This window comes from Python bivittatus, unplaced genomic scaffold, assembly GCF_059951505.1.
Source record: "Python bivittatus isolate LINGU-HERP-01145 unplaced genomic scaffold, Pbiv_v1 ctg000260_np1212, whole genome shotgun sequence".
Lineage (NCBI taxonomy): Eukaryota > Metazoa > Chordata > Lepidosauria > Squamata > Pythonidae > Python > Python bivittatus.
The window spans coordinates 993,592-1,015,989 of NW_028277055.1; the positions used below are offsets into that span (position 1 = coordinate 993,592).

General features: G+C 41.1%; 1 protein-coding gene across 4 annotated transcripts; it reads right to left on the reverse strand.

Moving 5' to 3' along the window:
* Nucleotides 1-2,758: 2,758 nt before the first annotated feature.
* SFPQ (splicing factor proline and glutamine rich) lies at nt 2,759-22,262 on the reverse strand. 4 transcript variants are annotated; one of them, XM_088140237.1, is made up of 13 exons: nt 21,431-22,262; nt 18,370-18,558; nt 17,969-18,270; nt 17,757-17,852; nt 16,508-16,704; nt 15,972-16,056; nt 15,484-15,643; nt 15,180-15,228; nt 14,972-15,093; nt 11,062-12,316; nt 6,286-10,942; nt 3,851-3,925; nt 2,759-2,850 (listed from the first exon to the last, which is right to left on the reverse strand). In XM_088140237.1, exons 1-10 carry the CDS (start codon nt 22,142-22,144, stop codon nt 12,179-12,181), a joined length of 2,052 nt encoding a protein of 683 aa, XP_087996363.1. In that variant the 5' UTR covers nt 22,145-22,262; the 3' UTR covers nt 2,759-2,850; nt 3,851-3,925; nt 6,286-10,942; nt 11,062-12,178. The 4 variants fall into 4 exon arrangements, with proteins under 4 accessions (XP_087996363.1, XP_087996366.1, XP_087996362.1 ...); XM_088140240.1 differs by lacking the exon at nt 11,062-12,316 and having other exon boundaries at nt 6,286-6,333; XM_088140236.1 differs by having other exon boundaries at nt 6,286-12,316.
* Between the last annotated feature and the right edge of the window lie 136 nt (nt 22,263-22,398).

Sequence of the window (22,398 nt, forward strand, 5' to 3'; positions counted from 1 at the left end):
GGCGTTGATTGCCAAAATGGATAACATTTTTTTTAAAAAAAGTGAAAATATAGCAATTGGGGGGAATCATTCACCGCATATCAGGTGGTGTCACAAAGCTCAGAAGCACAATATCTGGAGCCTTTTCAGTCAGGATTCAGACCTGGGTATGGAATGGAAACGGCACTGGTCGTGCTTTGGATGATCTCTGGCGAGGGCGGGATGAGAGTTTTGCACCCATCCTTGGCCTACTTGACCTCTCTGCGGCTTTTGATACCATTGATCATGGTATCCTTCTGGATCGGCTAAGGGGACTGGGGGTGGGCAGCACGGTGTTGTCCTGGTTTGCCTTTCTCCAGGGTTGATTTCAGTGGGTGGTGATTGAGGAAGACCCACCCTTGGCCCCACTACATGATTCAATGCTCTCCCCTCTTCTATTTAACATCTACATGAGGCCGCTCGGTGAGCCCATCTGTCATCATGGGTTGGGGTATCATCAATATGCTGATACCCAACTATATATCCCTGGCAAATTAAGTGACGCCATGAACATCTTATCCTGGTGCTTGGAGGCTGTGAGGGTCTGGATGGCAAACAGAGGCTTCAGCTGAACCCTGGCAAGACTGAGTGGCTCTGGGTTTTGGGGCCTGATTCTAGGACTATGCCATCTTTGGTGCTGGATGGGATGGTATTGCCCCGATAGACCCGGTGCTCAGTTTGGGGGTCCTCCTAGACTCACAACTGAAGAGCAGGTGGCAGTCATGGCTGGGAGGGCCTTCGCACAGCTTTGTGTTGTGCTCCAATTGCACTTTCCTGGAGCAGGCGGCTGCTCGGTCGTGCCTTAGTCACCTCCAGATTGTACAGTAATGCGCTCTACATGGGGCTGCCTTTGAAGAGTATCCAGAAGCTTCAACTTGTGCAGAATGCAGTGACATAGGCGGTTCCGTGTGCTCCTAGAAGAGCACATATTACACCTCTGCTCTGTGAGCTGCACTGGCTGCCAGTCAGCTTCTGGGTCCAATTCAAGGTGTTTTTTCTTCACCTTTAAAGCCCTTCTCAGCATGGGACCGGGTTATCTGAGGGACCACCTCTCCCCAATCACATCAGCCTGCCCTATTAGATCTGACAGAGAAGGTACATTGCGTGTACCATCTGCCAGGGACTTACATTTGGCAGATCACAGGAGACAGGCCGCCTTTACCATGGCGCCCACCTTACGGAACATTCTCCCCACCTACCCACTCCAAAATTAGGTTAACTCCATCCCAGCTATCATTTTAGAAGTCCAAGACCTGGTTATTCTGACGGCTTCACTGTGACTATTTTGCTATGCATGTGGGGTATATTTGAATTTATATTTTTAATGTTTTAACATATCTGTGGTTTTGATTGTTGCATGCCACCCAGAAAACTGAGGCAATGGAAATCAAAAAATCTTGCAAATCCAGGTGATTGCTATTCCTCCAGCCCTTGCCTGTTATTTGTAGCTTGGCTGAGTCACCTATTTGAAACTAAGGGTGCCAGTGGAAGCAAACTTACCTGGGGAGATCTACTGCAAGTTCCCAGTAATCCTGGAAAGCATGGCTGGTAATGATGGGAGAAGCATGCAGGCAGATACGGACTCATGGAGGCCCTCCTTGTGCCCCCCAAAGCAAGTTGGGTACCGTACTCCGTCTTCATTACAATCTGATAAAGGATGCAAAGAGCAAGAGCGTCTGCCCTTTTGTGAATTCCTCCAGCTGCCCTTTCTTCTAGCTCTTCAGAGTCTAAGCTGACACATAAATAATTCAAGCTCGACCTGCGCACAATATTCATCCGCAACCGAATAGGGTTGGTTGCCTGGCTTTGTGAACAGGCGTACTTTCACTTACAGGGAAATGATGTAACACAAAGAAACGTTACGTGGTTTGGGAGAGACTGGGAGCAGGAAGGTTTAAGGCAAGGCATAGAAACTTTCAATTTATCTGCCATCAGCAGAAGTACAATAGAGAGCCAGTTGGTCTGTTTGTGAGCCAAGAAATTTCATGTTTTGTTTTTTTTTTAAAGGGAAGCCTTATGAAATATGATTCTGATCATTTAGCAGGGACACAGAGCTTCCGGTTTGCTAGAGAGAATAGATTTCTGGCTGCATTTCAAACTTAAGTGAAAATTAAGCACACATTTAGCAGTTTTCAAAGCAACATCAGGTATGTATGAATGTAAACTAATATAACTTGAATAAAGGATCCTTTTCAACACTTCAACTGAATTCAGGATCCAACATGATTCACTGACTTGATTCAAGTCAGTGTAGTTCAAATGGTCTATTTCTATACTGCTATTCTACCACCATTGTGGTAGGGGATGGAAACCCAAGGCTTATATTTAAAAAATAAAATGTCCAAGGCCTTATATTAGGGAATAAATAGTTAAGCAGGCTATTTGAAATTGCTTCTAATCCTCACACTGGATTAGATAATGAATTACAGGAATATTGAGAAAGGGCCTGGTTGAATGCTAGAAACAGGAAGACATTTCAAATGTGAACTTGAGGGTTACAAAACATTGCAGAAATAGCAAAAGCCACTAGGGGCTAAACTCTCCAAAATCAATGCAGCTTGTTTTTAACATAATTCCAGGATATCTACTAAAGAGTATAACTGCTTATAAGGAACATTGTTCTGGAGATGAAGCAGTTAGACATATTTAGTGCATCAAATTCACTCCCACCTTCCTTCTGATATTTCAAATGAGCACCAATTATAGATTGTGAGCTTTTTCCAAGAAATGACACCAGATCTTAAGTTCCTGAACACTTTATTGAAGATTTGAAGGAAATGTTACTGCATCCCTGGACTCCTCCTTTCCGCAATCAAATCTACCATTCTTCTCCTGCAATAACAAAACATTAGCGATTATACTGATCAGCAAGACATCAAGATTTTTATAGCTGAATTTTACTGCTGCTGCATCCTGCTTTAGATTTTTATCCCACCTTTGTTTTTGGCCAACTCAAGAATGCACACATACCTAATGTTCCTGCTTTCTATTTTCCCCACAGAACCATCTTGTGAGGTGGGTTTGGCTGAGAGAGTGACTAGCCTGAAGCCACCTAGCCAGCTCTCATACCTAAGGAAGGACTAGAACTCAAAGTCTCCTCGTTTCTAGTCCAGCACCTTAGCCAGCATACCAAACTGGCTTTAGCACATTAAATGCAAATCAAGACTTGACATCAGAGTTACATTCAGAGAGTCAAGACACTATCAAAAACAAACACTGAAAATTCATTTTCAATGGAAAAAAAGACCTGCAAGTGTTCCCATACAGTAACTGGGATAAAAGCCAAGATCAGACTAAACCTGGATTTGGATTTGATTGCTTGCAACCATGATTTTGTGAAATCTGGATCTGGATCAAGCAAGAAACAAAAAGGTGGACCAGCACTGTCACATGATTTTATGTGAATAACCGTATCCATACACTTCTCTTCTACCTGGAGAACCTGACAGGTGCTCCTTAGTATGTCTACTGCAAACTGCTGTTACATGCAAGTCATAAAGATTTAGAAAAAAATGTTTGTAAAAATGAACCACTACAACCAGTGGCTCCTTTCATGTGCAGCTTGGCTACAGAGAATGAGAGAACTGGAAGAGGCGTTCTGACACCAGAGCCCACCTCCTGCATCGATGCCTAACCAACGGTTATCCAGCTTCTACTTCACCATGTCCACAGAAAAGGATCCTCACCACCTCTAGTTCTACCAGCAAGCTGCTTGTACTCTTAAACTCGCCACCCAGATTCACCTGGTGGGAAGGGTGGCCATACAGATTGAATGAAATGAATGAACAAACCCTTCAAACTTTCAGCAAGAATCTACCACCCTGTTCCTTACCTACAAATTGTGCAGAGTAGGTACACTTCTCTCTAGATCATTCAATTGTGTTGGCATATACTGGCCATTGCTCAACTGTAAAAAAAAAAATGTTTTAATTGTAACATGGAATACGTTAACAGGCTGTGTTTAATTTAATAACATCTAAAGGTTAATAATGACTTTCATTATAATTGGTTTATTGTAGAATGCCTTTTTAGGCAGGAGACTTGAGTTTCACTCACTTCTGTAAGGATCCAGTGATTCTATATAACTTGCAACTGACCCTGTACGTTTCCAATAAATATTAAATTTAAGAAGAGTCAGTGAAACAGAACACAGAACTACCTGCAATTAAAAGATCTGATGCTTATCTAGTTCTATATCCATCCTATGCAATTTCTGATTTTCCAGGAAATAGGTGTCTAACTTTTGTGACACAACCGAGCAGTACAGCACCAAGATACATCAGGCAATGCCTTGCCAGAATTGAATCTGCCCATCTGGGTATGGAGAAAGGACTCACAAATGTTCCCTCCCTCTGTGAGCCCTGCAGAGCAAGGGGAAGATGGCTGTAATAGTCCCCAGCTGATGGAATACTTTCACATGCGCAGACTTCACCTTGTCGCATTTCCAGAAACAGGGAAAAATTGATTTCAATGTGCTTTTGATCCCAGCTGTCTGATTGTGGATGCCTATCTAGGGTTTGATTTGGGATTTATGTGATTATTTTTTGGTTTTGACATTGTTCTGATTTATTTCACTTTCAGGATGTTCCTTAGTCTGTACTATAACATATTTTTAAATTCCTCATCAGATGACAACCTGCACCTAGGGCTTAATAAACTAGATTTAATAAGCACCTAGTTTGCCATGTTAGAGTGCTTTGTAATTTGATAAGCTTCCACACAGTTTATGCTCCCTACACCCATCTGAAGCCCCTATCCCTTCCTTTATATTCTTGATTTTTATATATTTTTAGTTTTTAATATAGCTTCTAACATTTCATCATTCTTTTTTAGATTTTTATTATCACTCTCGATATATATTTTTAGATCTTTTATACTTCTTTTCAATGACAGTACCCCACCCTCCCATGCTCATCTATGACTGCAATAAAGATTTAAGTTCCTGGGCTATGGTATGTTAAAATGAAGGCAATTAAAAAACAGATTGAAGGGCATAAACCCCATAAAATGGGTTCTTAACCTGGGGTCAGTGAACAGGTTTCAGGGGGTCAACTTGGATAGGAAAATAATTAGTTTTTTCATTTCTAATTAAAATTTTAAGATTGTCATTGAATGGATGATGTAGGCAACCAACTAATTTATGGCTTAGAACTCCAACATATCTGTTAACTTCAATGCATCTATCTAAAATTATTTTAACTTTTTAAAAATATTTTTGATAACTGGACAAGCATTATTAGTTTCCTCTGTAATTCAATCAATGTATTTTATTTCATGCATTCAAATAACTCTTCTGAGAAGGCATCCTTAGGTTTTCACCAGACTCTCAAAGGGGTCTGTGGCACAAAAGAGGTTAAGCAGCCCTGCATCAAAGGTTAGACTCTAATGCTAGTTACAATACTAATACTGTAATATCCTGTGGAGATGGCTGGTGGGATGATGGGTTGCCCCCCCACCAGCATCTTACAGATTTTTATAGGGCCAAAATTAGAGGAGGTTTTTTAGGGTATTTTTAATATGTTTTTAAATTATTTATAGTTTTTAGCCATCTTGGAGAGAATTGTATTTCTTTTTTATTGTGAGCCGCCCAGAGTCACCCGTGGGGGAGATGGGCGGCATACAAGCCGAATAAATAAATAAGTAAATAAATAAATATTACAGAATGTAATACTAGTTATTACATTTTGGGGCTTGCTTCTAAACAGGCACATATTATCAAACAAACTCTTAATTTAAAACAAACCTGGGTAGTTGCCTCAATAAATCTGAAATTACAGCATGTAACATACTTAAATCCAAGTTACCCCATTAACAGCAACAAAAGGCACCAGTAGGGTCCATGACCCACGTCTGCCTTTCTTCCTGTTCCGCTCAGGAAGCAGTTCATGACTCATCCAAGACTGAGGTTTATGGGGTTTTTTTAATTCTTAGTTATTTTTAAGGTACCTAAAAAGTAGGGCGCTCTGACTCAATTTCAATGCTGTGCAATAAAAGATACTGTATCAATAAACGGCACAGGAACAAAAATAAAAGCATGTAATATAAGCCACTGTAAGAATAATGTATATACTTAACATGGAAAACTAAAAATGACTGGGAGAAGGAAGAGGAAAAGCAAGAATATAAGCCTCAAGCATGCCTTCCTCTGGCTTTTATGTATTCGAACACTTCCCCATAACCAGATGCATGTGCCAAGTCGGTCCCCGGCTTAACATTTTCCATTCCAAGGGCTCAGAATCCTTAGTTCCATGAAGTGAAAAGCCTTACCTTATATGGGATAGCGTCCTAGTTTCATCCAGCTGATATTATCTTCACCTAAAGGATAAGAATTAAAGTTAGTAGGGGAATATAGACTGGAATATTTCTGAAAACAAAATTAAGTTTAAACATAAGTGCCACTTATAAACTGGTAAAATTGAGGGGTTTTATACAAAAGCTGCTAATAGTAATTGGGAGGTAGCAAGGGGCACGAGGAGGAGATGAATACTTTATTTCAAAGAGTGAAACACAGGATAGTGAACAAATGCAACTACTCTTAAAGACTTGACCCTGAACTGCCCCTCGAACAGATGCTACCTAATCAGAAGGACAGTTGCAGCCAGAGGTACGCTGCCCCTTAGGTGCAGGTGCAAAGCCGTTGCGTCCAGCTACTTGACTGCCTCTTTGAATTGCTGCCATGCACCCCCCTACCGCCCCATAAAGCAAATAATCCTTTCAGGTAATTGAAGGACAATCCAAAGCTTTCTGAATCTTTACAATACAGAGAAAGAATTTGCTTGCTAAACTGTCTACTACAAATTTCCCCCCTGCAGTTGTCCCTAACCATTTTTCAAATGTTCTTATTAAGGGCGTAAAGTGAAAGGTCAGCCTTTCCACCTGCAACTAACTCTTAATGGCCCTTAAAATGTAAGAAACACTTCCAAGCCAGCCAATGTGCCAGTCTCAAGACCACATATTGATTTAATACTTTTGCAAAACAAAAGGAACACATTTTAGGATGTAGGAATACAAATTATATTATTTTCCCTAGCTGTTTGTCTGCAGCCATCCTTTCCCACATTTCATTGTACTAACGTTCAGTACTGAAGTTTTCTGAGGGGGGATTGGTATACACCATCATTGGGCTTCCACAACACTTGCTAATGGAACAAACAAAATGGGAGACGCCTCCCTCTTCTCCTCCTCCCCCAGTCCCCCGTTCTTGCAGCATTTGCTTAAGCCCAGCAAGTAGCATAAAGACAGATCTGCAACTGACCTGTTGATTCCAACCTTGCTAGCTGTGATGGTGGAAAACAACCAATGGTCCAAACAAACCTAAAAAAGCACAATCTCTTCATGTTGGGCTCCAATTTTAGAAGTTACCACAGGCCTTCCTGATCAGCCGCTTGAAGTTATTTGCAGAGTTTCAGCCCCCTGGTTGCTTAGGTGTCTCCTAGTCTTGGGGGAGAGCTTCAGCCAATAGAAGCTTTGCATACTCACTGTAACAAAGCCTCCCCCCCAATAATGTTAGGAAGTGCTTCTGTCCTCACAGCACTAGTAACCGGAACTGAGAGCCTAGCAAAGTACGCATAATGTATTCTGGCACCACACTTCTGAGCTCTGAAGTCAGTTTTTGCAAGTAATGGGGGGGAAATCATAGACCAGAATGAAAGCTTAACATGGAATACAATGCAAGCACTTGTTATTTCTTATGCCACTTACACGCTTAGAGATGTTTTGAACAAAGAGTCATTGCCTTTAAGGAATACTGAATGTATTTCTGTTTATCACTGCAGTTAATCAAGTACACAAGAAACTGGAGTCCAATTCACCTGGTAACTAAATTCACTTATGTCAAGAGAAACCCTGATATAATCCCCACACTTCAATTAAACCATTGGCATATTGGTCAAAACTGAGTACAGCTACTATGGTTGAATATATTTGCAACCCAGTTACACAGCAAACATACTGCTTATTTACTGAGTTCATAATGGAATTATTATACTACTTGGAACATCCAGCTGGATTTAAATATAACTAGTCATACAATGAACATGCTTTCATAGGATTTAAAGTACACCCTTTTCCTCTGAATACATATACTATTTATACTGACAAGGATTTAAAAAACACTCTTCTCTTGCAAACCATTCAGGTACAAAAGACCGGGGACTCCAGTCCATTACTCGGCTGTTAAGATTCACTGCTGAATCCTGTTTGTGAATCAGCCTTTATTCTTGAAACACACTGAAACATGAGATTTGACAGAACTACACTTCAGTCTTAAATTGAGCATTGTTGTATCTTATGAATTGGTCAAGAGCCAAATCTTATGAAATGCTTTCAACAGGTAATATAGACCTAGCTAGCACAACCAAGCCAACAGTCCTGGAGGGCAACATGTGTTAGATATGTAACCCTACTGTGTTTTTTCATCAACAAGCAAGCAAAGTAAGCTACACTTTTTGGTAAGATGCATGGATTATAGTAAGGGGAGCTCTCAATTGTTCAGTATCATTTAAGTATCACAGCCATCATCCCACAGCCAGCCACCCATGTTACATAACTTTGCACTAAAATTACAAAATACTATTTACTCCCCAGCTCAACTTAACAGACGTTAAGTTAACAACGTTATTATAAAGGGCAAAATACCAATGCATTTATCTGCCTGACCATGAAAGAGGTTTCATACAACTTTTAACATGTAGCTGGTATGAACTGAAAGCAGCCATTCCTGCACACAATGAAAGACCCTGAGCAGCAAAATATGCATTCAAGTTGAACTTACTTTCCCCTCCCACTGAGGTCTAAGAATGTCTTTGTCACACAGTGAAGACAGAAACAAGTCATATGCACGAAGAAATCACGGGTCTGAGGCACAGATGTCAGCATCACAGTCAGCTTGCCTAATGCTGATTGCAGGTTAGGCCTCAAAACTAAGCACCGTACGGTAGGAGAAGTGCTGCACTGAAATCCCACCATCAGGAGTGTGATGCCAGAATACCCCCATAGCAAGATTACACAGAAAGTCACCAAGTTAGATTATAGTTCTTTTTACCTACCTGTATGCAGGCGACAATGAGAATCTTGGAGCAAGCAGGAATACTACATCCAGGTCCTAATGTCCATTGCCACTTGTGGTACTACGTTCCTCACAGTTATGCACTGCGGAAATGCTGTCTAAGTGCTGTTACATAGCAGGCCACTACTTTTAAACAGTGTCATATTGCAGTCTCAAACTCCAGAGAAAAGCATGCTGCCACAAGTGGTTGCCAAGGAGATGCCAAGAACTTTTTAAAAACAAATATACCACAAAATACGCACAGAAACAGAAATTCATTTATTACAACTAACAAGGATGTGGTTATAGCATGCTATGATTGTTAAACATGGGTAGACCCTTGAATTGGGATAACTTATGCATGACCTAAAGGCTTAATGGCGCGCAGAAGTGGAATAGTCACGCTTCTGCTCAAAAGGCATCTGTAAGTCTAAACAAATATTTAAATCCATTTAGAAAAAGCTAAAAAGATGGAACATTCAATTCAGTGAAAACTCCCACACAATTGGTTTGCTACTAAGGGACCATCCTGCTTGTTATCCTTTGGAAGTCAGACTATTGTGTAGATTTTTATATAAGCACGTTTGACAACAGTACTTGTCTAGTAAAGTGCAAGAATCTACTGCGGCCCCTCACTATTTCCTTCCATTTTTAACATCAGCCTAGTTTTAGACAAAGTGAAAACAAGAGATGAACCTTAGGAAGGAAATGGGACCATCAGCTTCCTTCACTCTTCCAAGATTACAGTACTACAAAAGAACATGGTTTAGGATATGTGCCAGCATCCTAAGGAAAAATGGCATGTAATCTGAAAAATAAACTGAAAATTAGTTTCCATTTCCGGAGGCCCCACCACTGTCAATCTCGGAAGTTCCTACAGCAGGTGTCCAAAAACACCCCCTTGAGAAATGCAAAACTGAGCTCTACACAGCCCAGGACACATTAACTTCCACATTTGTATCACAAGGGCTTCTCTACATCAGCAGTCAATGCAAGAACTGTAGGTTCTTTTCTTCCCCCTTTGATGTTAACTTCTTGAAGCTTCTGGGGATATAGCTCAATTCAACCACAACACTAAATGAGAGGCAGTCCAGCAACCTTGAGTATCAGCTGTTTACCATTCTTGGGTTTTCAAAAGGCTTGCTCAGCACAAGCTTTCGAGCAAATCCATTGGCAGAATCAAAATACGTAATAACTGATGGCAGTGAAGTTTCATATGCTGCAGTTATACAGAGTTTACAGGTAACGGATTCCTCAGCTTTAACACATTTAAAGTAGGGATGGGGAACCATGTGTGGCATTCTGGTTAACCTCAAGCTACTGGAGGTAGCACAGAGAAAGTATCAGTGGCTGAGAGAGGAAAAAACAGCCAAAACAGGTTACCTGCAAGCGATCAGTGCCAACTGGCCAAAAGCTATCTGCCCCTCCATCAACAACCTTCTGGGCAAAAAGGGAAAGTAAATGCACCACCACCCAGAGAATGTAACTTGTTTTAAACAGATATAAAATGGTTCCCATTAGGGGGGAAAAAAAGGTTCCCCACCCATATTTAAAGGATTTAAAGCACCCAAAATTATTGAATGAAAAACCAACAGGATTGATCACAGAATGGTCTGTGATCTGATCTGGTTCATCTTCATTTTATCAAGCCACTGTACCTTTTATATACCAGGAAACTGTGCACCCAGTATTCTAGGTACCATCAGGGTATAGAGTCCAAGACAGCTTGACTTCTTATAGTGTTTTAATAAATATGATTCAACTCTACCAAGTCAACACCACAAGTTGATACTATGTAGCCCAAGGAAAAACTTTCCATTTTTAATGGTACTGTATTTAGATTTCTACATGTCAGGCTTTAATCCAGTGTTTCTCAACCTCAGCAACTTGAAGCTGTGTGGACTTCAACCCCCAGAAGGCTGGCTGGGGGAATCCTGGGAATTGAAGTCCACACAGCTTCAAGTTGCTGAGGTTGAGAAACACTGCTTCAATCTAACAAATTACTGCACTGTAGGATACTACTTTAATCCTGAAGCTTCAAAGGATACTTTCATTTCTGCAGTTAAGTGCTGAAGTTTTGATATTAAATATAATACACAAGTGCCCACCAATGCTCAAAGCTTTGGGATCAAGATACTGGTTAAATCAAGAAACAATTTGATTCCCTCCAATGTTTGGATTGCAACTTCCATAAACCTCAATAGATATATTCAATCATCAAGGATTCTGTTAACATAAAACATCCGGTGGGCACTAAATTGCTTAACTCTAGCAAAAGAATTAGACGTGAAATAGATCAACCAGATCTCATATTTGAGTCGTTATTAGAAGAATGAGACACGGAATAATATGTACAAGTCATGCTATGACTTACAGCAGCTGGAATAAAAAGGCCTTTTGGAGAGACAACAGCTAATGCTATTAGATTACCTGCCCTTACCCATTCCCATCTCCCACCTCCTTACTCAAAACTGAACTACATCATTAATTCTGTTATTTCACCAAAACCCAGTTTGCTTCCTTACTGCAAGGACATTAAAATTCCACATACGTAAACTTGAATAATTATACTGAAAGTTTCACAGAACACTAAAAGCTTATTCTAAGGGTGAGACTTCATTGTGATATTACTTCAATACTGAAGTTCAATTAGGATTTTGAAATTGCATATTGATATTTTAGACTTTATGGCATGGCAGCATCTAAGCCTTATGTACTGTGCAACACTTCAGATTTCATTTCAAGAAATGCATTGCCTTTTGGAAGGGTTATTTGCCCTCTATGCTCAGACGTTTACGATAAAAGAATCTTGCTACATTTAGTCTATTTATTTTAAGCACAGTAAAAAAAGTTTACACTTGGGAATTCAAATGGCACACGGTACATTGCCATCAAGGTAGGGACGTTATACATCAAGAAAGCTAAGTTTAGAACACTGCATTACATAATTAGACTTTTTTTTTTGCCCAGACCACTTACAAATTCTAGGTCATTTTAAGTTTCTAACATCCATAAAAACGTAGCTTTCTTACTAAAATGCAAGAATTAAAAAAAAAAGTAGTGTCTAAACAAGACAAATAAAACAAACTGGAATGAAAAATCTACAAGTCACATCTAAAATCGGGGCTTTTTGTTTGGGCCTTCATATTCTTCTCTCCCTCTCCCATAGGCTGCAGGAGTTCCAGGCCCCATTCCTCTAGGGCCCTGGCCACCTACAGGCCCCGCACCTCCCTGTCCAAATCGCTCAGGGCGCTATTAGAACAATTAAGAGTTCATTATGTGTAGTTGATGTCCATGTGTGTTAAGAATTTATTTTAGAAGGTTCCGCAGTCAACGTTCGTCGATACAATCACCATTGAGTCGATCCACAGGTACCGGGAACATAGAAAGGAAAAAAGGGTAATTTAATAATTAGTTTAACTTAATACATGTCTTGAGGTATGTTCCCAACTTGATCCATTCTCAAATGTCTGTTTCAGCAAACAGATTTTCCCTGAAGTGCTAAAAATGCAAGCATTAGTATGGGTCTGAACCAAGAATTCTCTCTGAAAGGAATTCTGGTTATCTGCTACAATTAATTGCTAATCTGTAGTATCAGTGAACAAGGCACAAAGAGCTTCCTAAAGCATCAGCCATTTTGTATAAAAGCAGATGCCTAGTTAAAAGGTGCAAGACCATGTCCTTGAAATTACTTAGACTAATGTCTATTTAAATTATGTTTTTCAAAAGCCGCTAAAATCCTATGAAAGTACAAGAAGTATTATGCACCTGATAAAATTGCCCAGCCGAGACAAGAAAACTACTAAATGTTTGCACAATGTTGAGCTTCTTTAAATAGCTCCACTACAATAGAGGCCCTATGGCTTCAGTATGAGGATTAGCAAAGAGTCCATTATTACTTTGCAGTATCTAAATGCATTCAAGCTGGTCTCCTCTGAATCCACAAAAGCTCAACCAGGCTGCAATAAAGCAGACCAGTTAACTTGTCAATTTACCTGATCTTTCTTCATTTCTTGATTTACCAGGCACAAAGGAGGGTGTAATGAATCAAAGATGCTGATGTTGGTATTATTGGTGCTGTTAGGGCAGCATAGGAACTAGATTTATACAAAAAAAAGCTTTCAAATGCACTCAAGCTTAACAACAGAGCCAATTCACTCAGTATAATTCCTCAGACTAGCTGTATGAATCCTTTAACCAGATACGCATGCAGATGTGCTTTGTGAAAGGCTCACACTCAATTTGCTCCCCAATAACCCCACAAACAAAGCCTAGATTCCAGAATGCTACTGCCACAATCATCACAGATGAGAAAACATATGCATGAGCCCTTCACTGATTTGCATAAGTATCCAATCATGGAGTCACCAAGAGTCTGGAATTCTAGCATATAATCAAGACTCCATCAGATTTCCTCTAACAACTGGCTTACAGTTATTAGACTGCCAATTTAAACTCCCAAAGGCCAAGTGTCATGAATGAACAAATTCCATAAGGAGATAATTCTACTAAGCTTCTAAAGTTACGTACTTTAGAAAGACAGCACATTGCTTCACGCAAAGTACTGACCAGGCATTTTTTCTAGTGCCACCAATTACAAGTGAATGAGACGTTTAAGCACTTGATACACTACATTGTTAATTTTGAAAACACACATCCGGCTTTTACCAGACTACCTATTTCAACAGAAGTCTATGACTAATTGCAGACTCCTTTGAGCTATACGGTCAAACAGCCACAAGGCATCTTAAGAACCTGGGGTGGAATAAATGGTATTTGTTTCTAGGTTAAGTGACACATGAGCTACAAGTAGCCCACCTCATGTAGCAAAACCTTCAGTACAAGAGTAGCCTCCACCCTTACCCCCAACCCTATTTTATGTGTTAGATTAAACTCTTAAGGTGAATGTATACCACACAAGCAAGGATTAGACTTAGATTTCATTAATTCTATTTACCAGCTGTACTGCCCTTATATTACTCCAAGGCCAGAGATCAGGCTTCACGTATAGTGTGAATACAAGAATTTCTCTGAAGCCTACAAGTACAGGAACAGGAAGTAAAGTTCAAAGTGCTTGGAGAACAAGTGTACCATCTGCGGCTCCTAGTAACGGTACAAACCCTCAAGCATCAAAGGCAAGATACGCCTCTGAATACTGGTTGAAGGGTGACAACAGGAAAAAGCTACTGCTCATGGACATCCCCGAAGCATCTGGTTAACCACTTTGGGAATAAGATAGATCTTTAGTTTGATCCAGCAGCTCTGTCTATAGTCAGGAAACTTAAGCAGCACCTAAGCATGATAACCAAATTATGTATTATTTTAGAGTCAACAAGCAACTTGCTCAAGAAACAGATTGCTAATGACTTGCCTACCTAAAGAACTGCTTCTTTCCTCATCATCACATATTGTGTCAAAAGTCAATGTATACAATAGGGTACATTATTTGCATCTAAATACTCTGTGACTAATCCATTACATTAATAAGCAGTAGAAGTATAGTGCAATTATATTGTTTTTAGGCTTGGAAAAGTGTCTCCCTTTATTTTATACACGTTCATTTCTATGCACCACAGTTAACTCAAGTTCAGAAAGTGACAAAGACCACTTCTGCTCATTAAGCTAACTCAGGTAGATCGTTAGATTACAGAGCTAAAGGTTCCTTGCAAGCTTAGCCAGAGAACTCCCAACCCAACTGACCACAGAAAAGTCTAATATCCATTGCGTAAATATCTGGGCAGACCTGTCACCGTACTGGCAAAGACTAGACTCAGCTTTACGTTGCTCAACAAGCCTCTTGCTATCAGCAAACTGCTGGAAAGGGGAAGCTTAACTTGAAGTGTAGGTCATGTGGGATTAATGCAGAAATCTTTAGAACTGAAGTCAAGCTGCCACAGGATACATTACCATATCGCTTCCCATCATAGAGCCACTCATAGATGTTTGTCCGACTCCAGGACTGGTCTCATAGCCAAGGCCAGTACCACCTGCTAAAGGTGGGAATTTCTGAGCAGTTGTACCATAGGGATCTGTTTAAAAAAAAAAATCAAGTGATTATGCATAGGACTGACCACAATAATTTATGCATGCAGGTTTAATTGGAAAGCTTTTTTACCTCCCATGTTCATTGCACTGGTACCACCCATTCTCATGTCTCTTTCTCTCTGCAAAGACAAAAAGATGTTTTAAACAACAAGTAAATCACTTAAAAGCTCTAACACAGACCTGGATTAGAAGCTGGGAGACCATGACTTCTAATCATGTTTTAAGACACAAAAGCCAGGAGGATGACCAGCTCCAGGAGGGCAGGTAGCAATCCTCTATGACCCAGATTTACATCATCAAAATTGGGAAAAGACTTATAAAAAAATATATAAAAATAAAACTTATTCCTAGGGATCAACATGAGATTCAGGCACCTGGACAACTAGATTACTGGGATTCTTCCAGCCCTGACTTACAGGGTCCATGTAACCCATTCTGGTGTAGCTTTCTTCCCTCTGTCTTCTCATTTGTTCTTCCATCTCACGTTGACGGATCATCATCTCTTCTTCCCGTCTACGCCGCTCTTCTTCTTGCCTGAAAATACAATTCCTCCATTATAATTTTTATTTTTAAAGACTTGAAAAGTGTACTAATTCATTTTACCACAAAATAATCATACCTCACTGAAGCTAAGTAAGCCTTCAAAGTAATTAAATACTGTAAATAAGCCCTCATGAATTACAAGGCTACCAAAAAAAAAAAAAAGGCTCCTTGTCCTGGGAGAAGGCAAGGAGGAACAAAACCTGGCATTGATCCTCCATTAGTTCATTCACTTGGCTCCAAGCAATTTCTGGTTGCCCACAGATACAAACCTTGTACTTATATACAGGATTAAAAATGACAAGAGATGATCACAAGTTACCTCAATTGCATTTCTTTTCGTTTCTGCATCTCTTGATTGTGAAGTTCCTCCATGCGTCTCAATTCTTCTTGTCGCCTCATGAGATCTGTAAGTTTAACCATTTAAAGCAAACAATTGCTTACTAGATTATGAATTTCTATCAATTAAATAGAATCTAGACTTGACGCCATGTCTGAAATTAAGCTTACTTAAATACAAAAAAACCTAACTAAAATAAATTTGTACATAGACAACTTTGACTCCAAATTTTTTTAGTGAATGATCAATATACACAATGAACATTTAGCAGGCACATTACTGCTTAGGCCATCGTTGGGAGACAAATGCTTCTAGCTCGAACCTTTTCTGAAAATAGTAGCATAGGACTATAAGATAAAGACCAAACAAATAATAAAATATAACAATCTAAAAACAGCAAGTCTGTGTTTAAAAATATATTTGGGTAAAAGCAGTAACATTAAAATAGCAATAATGAAAACTTGAGAAAAGATGGGAGAAAGCAAGCAAAGTCTCAACCAGAGATCTGTGCCCTATACCTTGACGTAAAAGGTTTGCCTGATGCTCGTGATAAGCATCCTCCATCTCGCTTTCCAGTTTGTCCTTGGCATCTTTCATATTTTTCTCCACTTGATCTCTCTGCTGTTTCTCCATTTCATCCAAGGATTTCCACCGTTGAGAATATTCATACTCAAAACTTCCAGGCTGTGCAAATCGTGGAGGAGTTTCTCTCTCCCTAAAAATCCAATTGAAAATGAAATGCACATTTTGCAAAACAGCCAGCAGTGATGCTGGCAAAAATTTTGAAGCCTGGCAGTTTCAGATTAGGAGAGTCCTAGCAAATATCCTATAACATGGATACTTTTTTTTTCCATCTACAAAATGCTATTGTACTGGTCAGAAAATCAAGTACAGCAGAAGAAACAGTCGTCCAACCTTAAAACAGTTACAGAGGAAGAAGCATGAGCCTTTTTTGAATGGTACCATTCCATCAAAATAAACTTAATAAAATGAACACAATATGAGCCTGGCTGGAATTGACAAGTTTAACTTCCAGCTAAAGGGGCCACATGCTTCATCTCCTGCCAACAACATCCTACTTTTCAATTTCTCTTCCAAGTGGAGTATCCCAGGGCTACTGAGCATTTTCAATTTGCCAATTTTTTAGAAGACTGCAAATTATAAGATGCCCATGAATTCTGATATCACTATTGTTTCTCATCAGTCCAAATGTTTATTCCAGTCATCTTAATTTACAAAGTATGACATTGTTCTAGGCAAACTCAAAATCAAATTGCAATTAATTTTTTAAGTGAATATGCCAAAGTGTGTTAATATATAAAAGCTCTTGAAGCATGTACTTATTAGTGTGATAGGTTGCTTAAAAATATAGAGACCATAACAGAAATACAACACTGCATTTAAATTTTGAAAGAAAGCTCTGAATGTTTTAGATACATTTAAGCTACACTAACTTCACCAAATGAAACAATTCCATTTTATTCAAGTATTTCAGGTGATCTACTTTGCCTATTAGGAAAACTGTTCATAAACATACAGCAAAACTATTATTTGTTTAAAATACATACATACATTAAAACTATCTTAATTCAAGGCAATAGAAATTTTTCCAGATTTCTAATTTACATTACTGAAAACAGAAATGAGTCAAATTACAATATAGCAGGAAATCTATAACAATATTAACTGAGAGAGACCACCACAGATTTCAACATATCAAATACAGTTTAGTTGTAGTGACAATCCTGCATGGTTACATCTGCTTACTTTTGATACATTGGATTTTTCTGAGCCAGCTTTTCTGGAAGACCATCTTCATCATCTAGCTGTTCAAGTGGCTCCACAATAACTGGCCTAGGAGTGCTGAAAATCAGAGAGAAAGTGTTAAATTTGGTTTAGATATTGGCCTTTAAGTTTAGCTTTTATAGTTAAACTGCCTTCAGCTTACTAAACTACATAAAAAAGTGAGACCTACTTACGTTGTCAGAAGAAAGACACCTTCAGTACAACGTTCAAATGCTTTTCGTGCTGCAGGCTTAGATGCAAATTCTACAATGCCTTTTCCTGTGGATCTGCCACGATCGTCTACTATCACAATAGCTCTTTCAATTGGACCAAACTGAGAGAAGGCTTCTTCCAGCAATTCATTTGACACATATGGGGAGAGATTACGCACAGAAAGAGCAGCAGCATGGGTGGCAAAACGCACACGAAGCTGCCTTCCTCTCATAGGGATATCATCTAGTTCTGCCTTTGCAATTTCAGCCAAAGCTCGTGATTCCTGTGGATAGGTTAATAAGTCTTAATTTCAGAGCTATGTTCAATAATGTATAAGAATCTTAATATTAAAAATAAAAAAATCTGAAACATCAGTACTTACCAGTTTAATAAAGCCAAAGCCTTTCCCCTTGTTAATAAAGACTTCTCCTGGTTCACCATATTTGGAAAATAATCTCTTAAATTCATCTTCTGTGATATCAGCAGGCAAATTCCCAACAAATAGACGACAGCGCTGAGTATATGTTTTTTCCCCAGGGCGTCTCAAAAGTGACAAATTTGCTTTAAAACCCTAAAAAATTTAAAGACAAACACTAAATTTTTAACATGTATATATTTAACATACATATTTAGAAGGCGCACATCATTTTATCCATTTCTGTTTACACGTAGTATTATGCAAGCATAGATCTGACTATACACACACCTTACTCCATCCAACCTAACACAATACATCAGCCTGAAAATACCTATTTTCTTATGCTGATCTATATGCTATTGTCCCTTTTTTCATATTTACTTACATTTACTTTTCAATATTTGAAGAGAGAATTTTTCCTTCTATGAAAAGTGTTAGACTAAGCAATCTGACAATTTTCCATTTAGATGGACTTGATGAATCTACCATACACAATGCATAACCATTACTACCCTTACAGTATTTTAAAGAAAGGAAGAACTTTCTTAAGTACTGGTTGCCAGTGTTCTTTACACACCAGATAATATCTTTGTGTGAAGGAATAACTATTTTTATTGCATTATTTAAATTATAAGTTCCTCTTCTTTCACACAAATTGTAGAAAGTCACCAACATTTCAAAATGAATCTATAAAACAAATAAAATGCCTTGGAGAAAAAATGTTACCTTGACCAGTCATTAACAAAAATTAACAAAAAAACATTTAATGTCAGGACCAGTCATGCTTGGTTATTCCAAAGCTAAGGCATTATAAGTACTCCAAAGTATGCCTTCTCAGGCTCTTCATTAAATTTTATCTAATACCATCCACATTGGTAAAAACTCACAAATTCAAGAATTCCCAACATTCATAATAAAACTTTAGATTTGCACCATCACCTATTAAAGCATGCTGATTATAACTCCCAGGGAACTACTGCAAAGCATTATATTATGGACCACTACAACTACACTATAATATAAACCGTCTCGTACTGGTATCACCATTACCTCATTTTCCCCCAAGCCACTTAGCATGACACTAAATTATCCTTCATTAGGACTTTACTTCAACATCTCTATCAAGGATATCACCATTCTAACACAACTCATCATTATGCCATCCATTTACAATACTCTGGAGCACAGCACCTTTTTCTTGGCATTCAAAAACATGCAACTATACTTGAAACCATTCACACAGAAAAATGCTCCATGAAACAGCCACTCTATCATCTGCCATTCACTTGTGGCAGAAACTGAACTCAAACTAAAAAAGAATACTAAGAACTCGTATTTCCAGGCCATCACAATTGCCACTGCTAATACTCATATTAACCTACCGTAAGGGTAAAGTACATGTTTTTGGTTTTAATTGTGAGCTGCCCAGAGTCCCCCTTTGGGGGAGATGGGCAGCATACAAATTTAACAAATAAATAAATAGCCCACAATCGCCCTAAAGGAACAACTATCGGGTTTAATTTGGTTCACATAAACCACTAATACAAAGCATACCGTGACTTGCTTAGTTTAGGATTACAGTAGTGGCATCTGCAAACCATGCTTTATACGTACTGCTTTACATAAACCTAACTATTTATGGCTTAGTCACTAAATCAGGTATGGCATGGATGGGCAACCATTTGGTAAAGCCTAGACTTTTTCAGAATGCATGTATCAAAATACAATAAAAGTGAAAAGAGCAAGGATTGCTTTGTGTTATTAATTATACTGTATTTCTAATCCTGCACTACAATGCTTGCCTTAGATTGATGGGAAACTGGGCCACTGCTTTTCAGCAATTGAGGCTGGTAGAGACTCCAAAACGGGGTTTGGGAGACATGGGCAAATTTGGAAGCTCTGCTTGCGCCCCTCTACTGTGGCACAATAGTTAGATCTTTATGCCGCCTTTTTATATATAACTCAAAGTAAAGAACACATCTAATACTCCTGCCTCCTCCTTTCCCCACAATAACCACCCTCTGAGGTTGCTTGGGCTCAGAAAGAGTGACTAGCCCAAAGTCCCCCAGCCAGCTTTCACATCTAAGGGAGGCCTAGAGCTGAATCTCCTGCTTTCTAAACCAGCACCTTAACCACTACACTAAACTGGCTCTCTATACCATACGTTTTTTAAAATATTTTTTTAATCCTGCCTTTATTTTTATAAATAAGGCAGAGAACATACTTATTTTTCTCACAACCACCTTGTGAGATGAGTTGGTCTAAGAGAAAGGGACTGGCCCAAAGTCACCCAGCCGGCTTTCATGCCTACGGCAGGACTAGAACTCAGTCTCCTGGTTTCTAGCCTGGAGCCTTAACCACTAGACCAAACATATATATGTCTGTATATATACACACACACACATACATAAAAGAGCCAGTTTCGTGTAGTGATTACGGCACCAGACTGGGTGACCTTGGGCCAGTCACTCACTCTCAGCCCTAAGGAGGAGGCAATGGCAAACCACTTCTAGTCTCTCCAGTTTCCTTGGAAAGGTTTTTCTGGTATACCATTGCCTCCTTCCTAGGGCTGAGAGTGAGTGACTGGCCCAAGGTCACCCAGCTGGCTTCGTGCCTAAGGACTAGTCCTTGCAGTCGAAAACTGACTTGAAGGCGCGCGCGGGCGCGCACACACACGGTGAGCCTACTAAAAGAGCCGTGCGATCCAGGAAACCTCTGTTAATCACGCCAAGACCGCGAGGCAAAACTCCGGATGTGCACGCAGCAAACAGGCTCTGCTCCGTGAACGCCGCCGCCAGCACCACCGCTGCAGGTCCTACGAAACCACCCCTCCCCTTTAAAACTTGGAGCGCGCCGGCTGCCCGCCGCCACGCCCACTCCAGAGAGGCCGCGAGCCTCCGGCCCTCGCGCGCGCGCACTCCCGCGCCCAAGATGGCGGCGGAGAGCGCCGCCGGGGAGCGAGCCCGGCGCCATCTTGCCCGAAGGCGAAGGCAGGCCCGGGAGGGGCCGCCGCGGTTCTGCTCACCTCCGTGTCGGAGACTTTCTCCTCTCCCGCGCCCTGCTGCTGCTGCTGCTGCGACGGGTGCTGGTGCTGCTGCGACGGGTGCTGGTGCTGACTCTGCCCGCCGCGCCTCTCGCCGCCGCCGCGGTGCTGCTGCCCAGGCCCGCCGCCGCCGCCCTTGGGGCCGCCTCCTGGCTGGGGCCCACCCGGGCCTCCCTTCAGGCCGCCTACGGGCCCTCCTCCGCCTCCGGGAGACGGCCCGGGCCCCTTCTTGGAACCGCCCTGCCCGGGGCTTTGGTTCGGCGGCGCGTTAGGCTGCGGCGGTGGCTGCGTCTCCCCGCCTCGGCCGCCGCTCTGGAGCCCTGAAGTGGCGGCGGGAGCCGAGGCCGAGCTCGGCGTGGAGATGGAGGAGGCGGAAGAAGAGGTCGGGGGCGGCGCGCCGACCTGATTCTGGTTTGGCCCCAAGGAAGGCGACGAGCCCGCCGGGCTGGAAGAAACGGAGGCCGCGGAGGAAGGCGGGGTGGAGGCCGAGCTCGGCGGCTTGGTGGGCTCCGGCTTCGGGGGGCCGCCGAGGCCGCCGCCCATGTGATGGTGGCCGCCGCGCGATTGCCCCATGCCGCCTGCCATGCCCGGCGGCGGCGAACGGAAGTCGTGGTTGCCCGGGAGGCCACCCCGGCCTCCGCCGCCGCCGCGCCGGTGGAAGCCGCCTCCACGGCTTCGAAAACGGTCTCTCGACATGGCGAATATGGTGGCGGTTAAGATGGGGCCGGACGGCAACGCGGCGCTTTTCCTCCTCAGAGTGCGACCAAAGACAAGATGGCGCCCAGCACGAAGATAAAAAACGGCCTCGCGGCCGTCTTTGTCTCCCCCTTATATAGCCTCGGCGAACAGGCGCAATCCCCGCCTTTCCGGCTTGCTTTTTTTTTTTTCCCTCGGGTGAACCAACCGAAAGTTGCCCCGGACAGATTGATAGCTTCTGGAACCAATAGTTT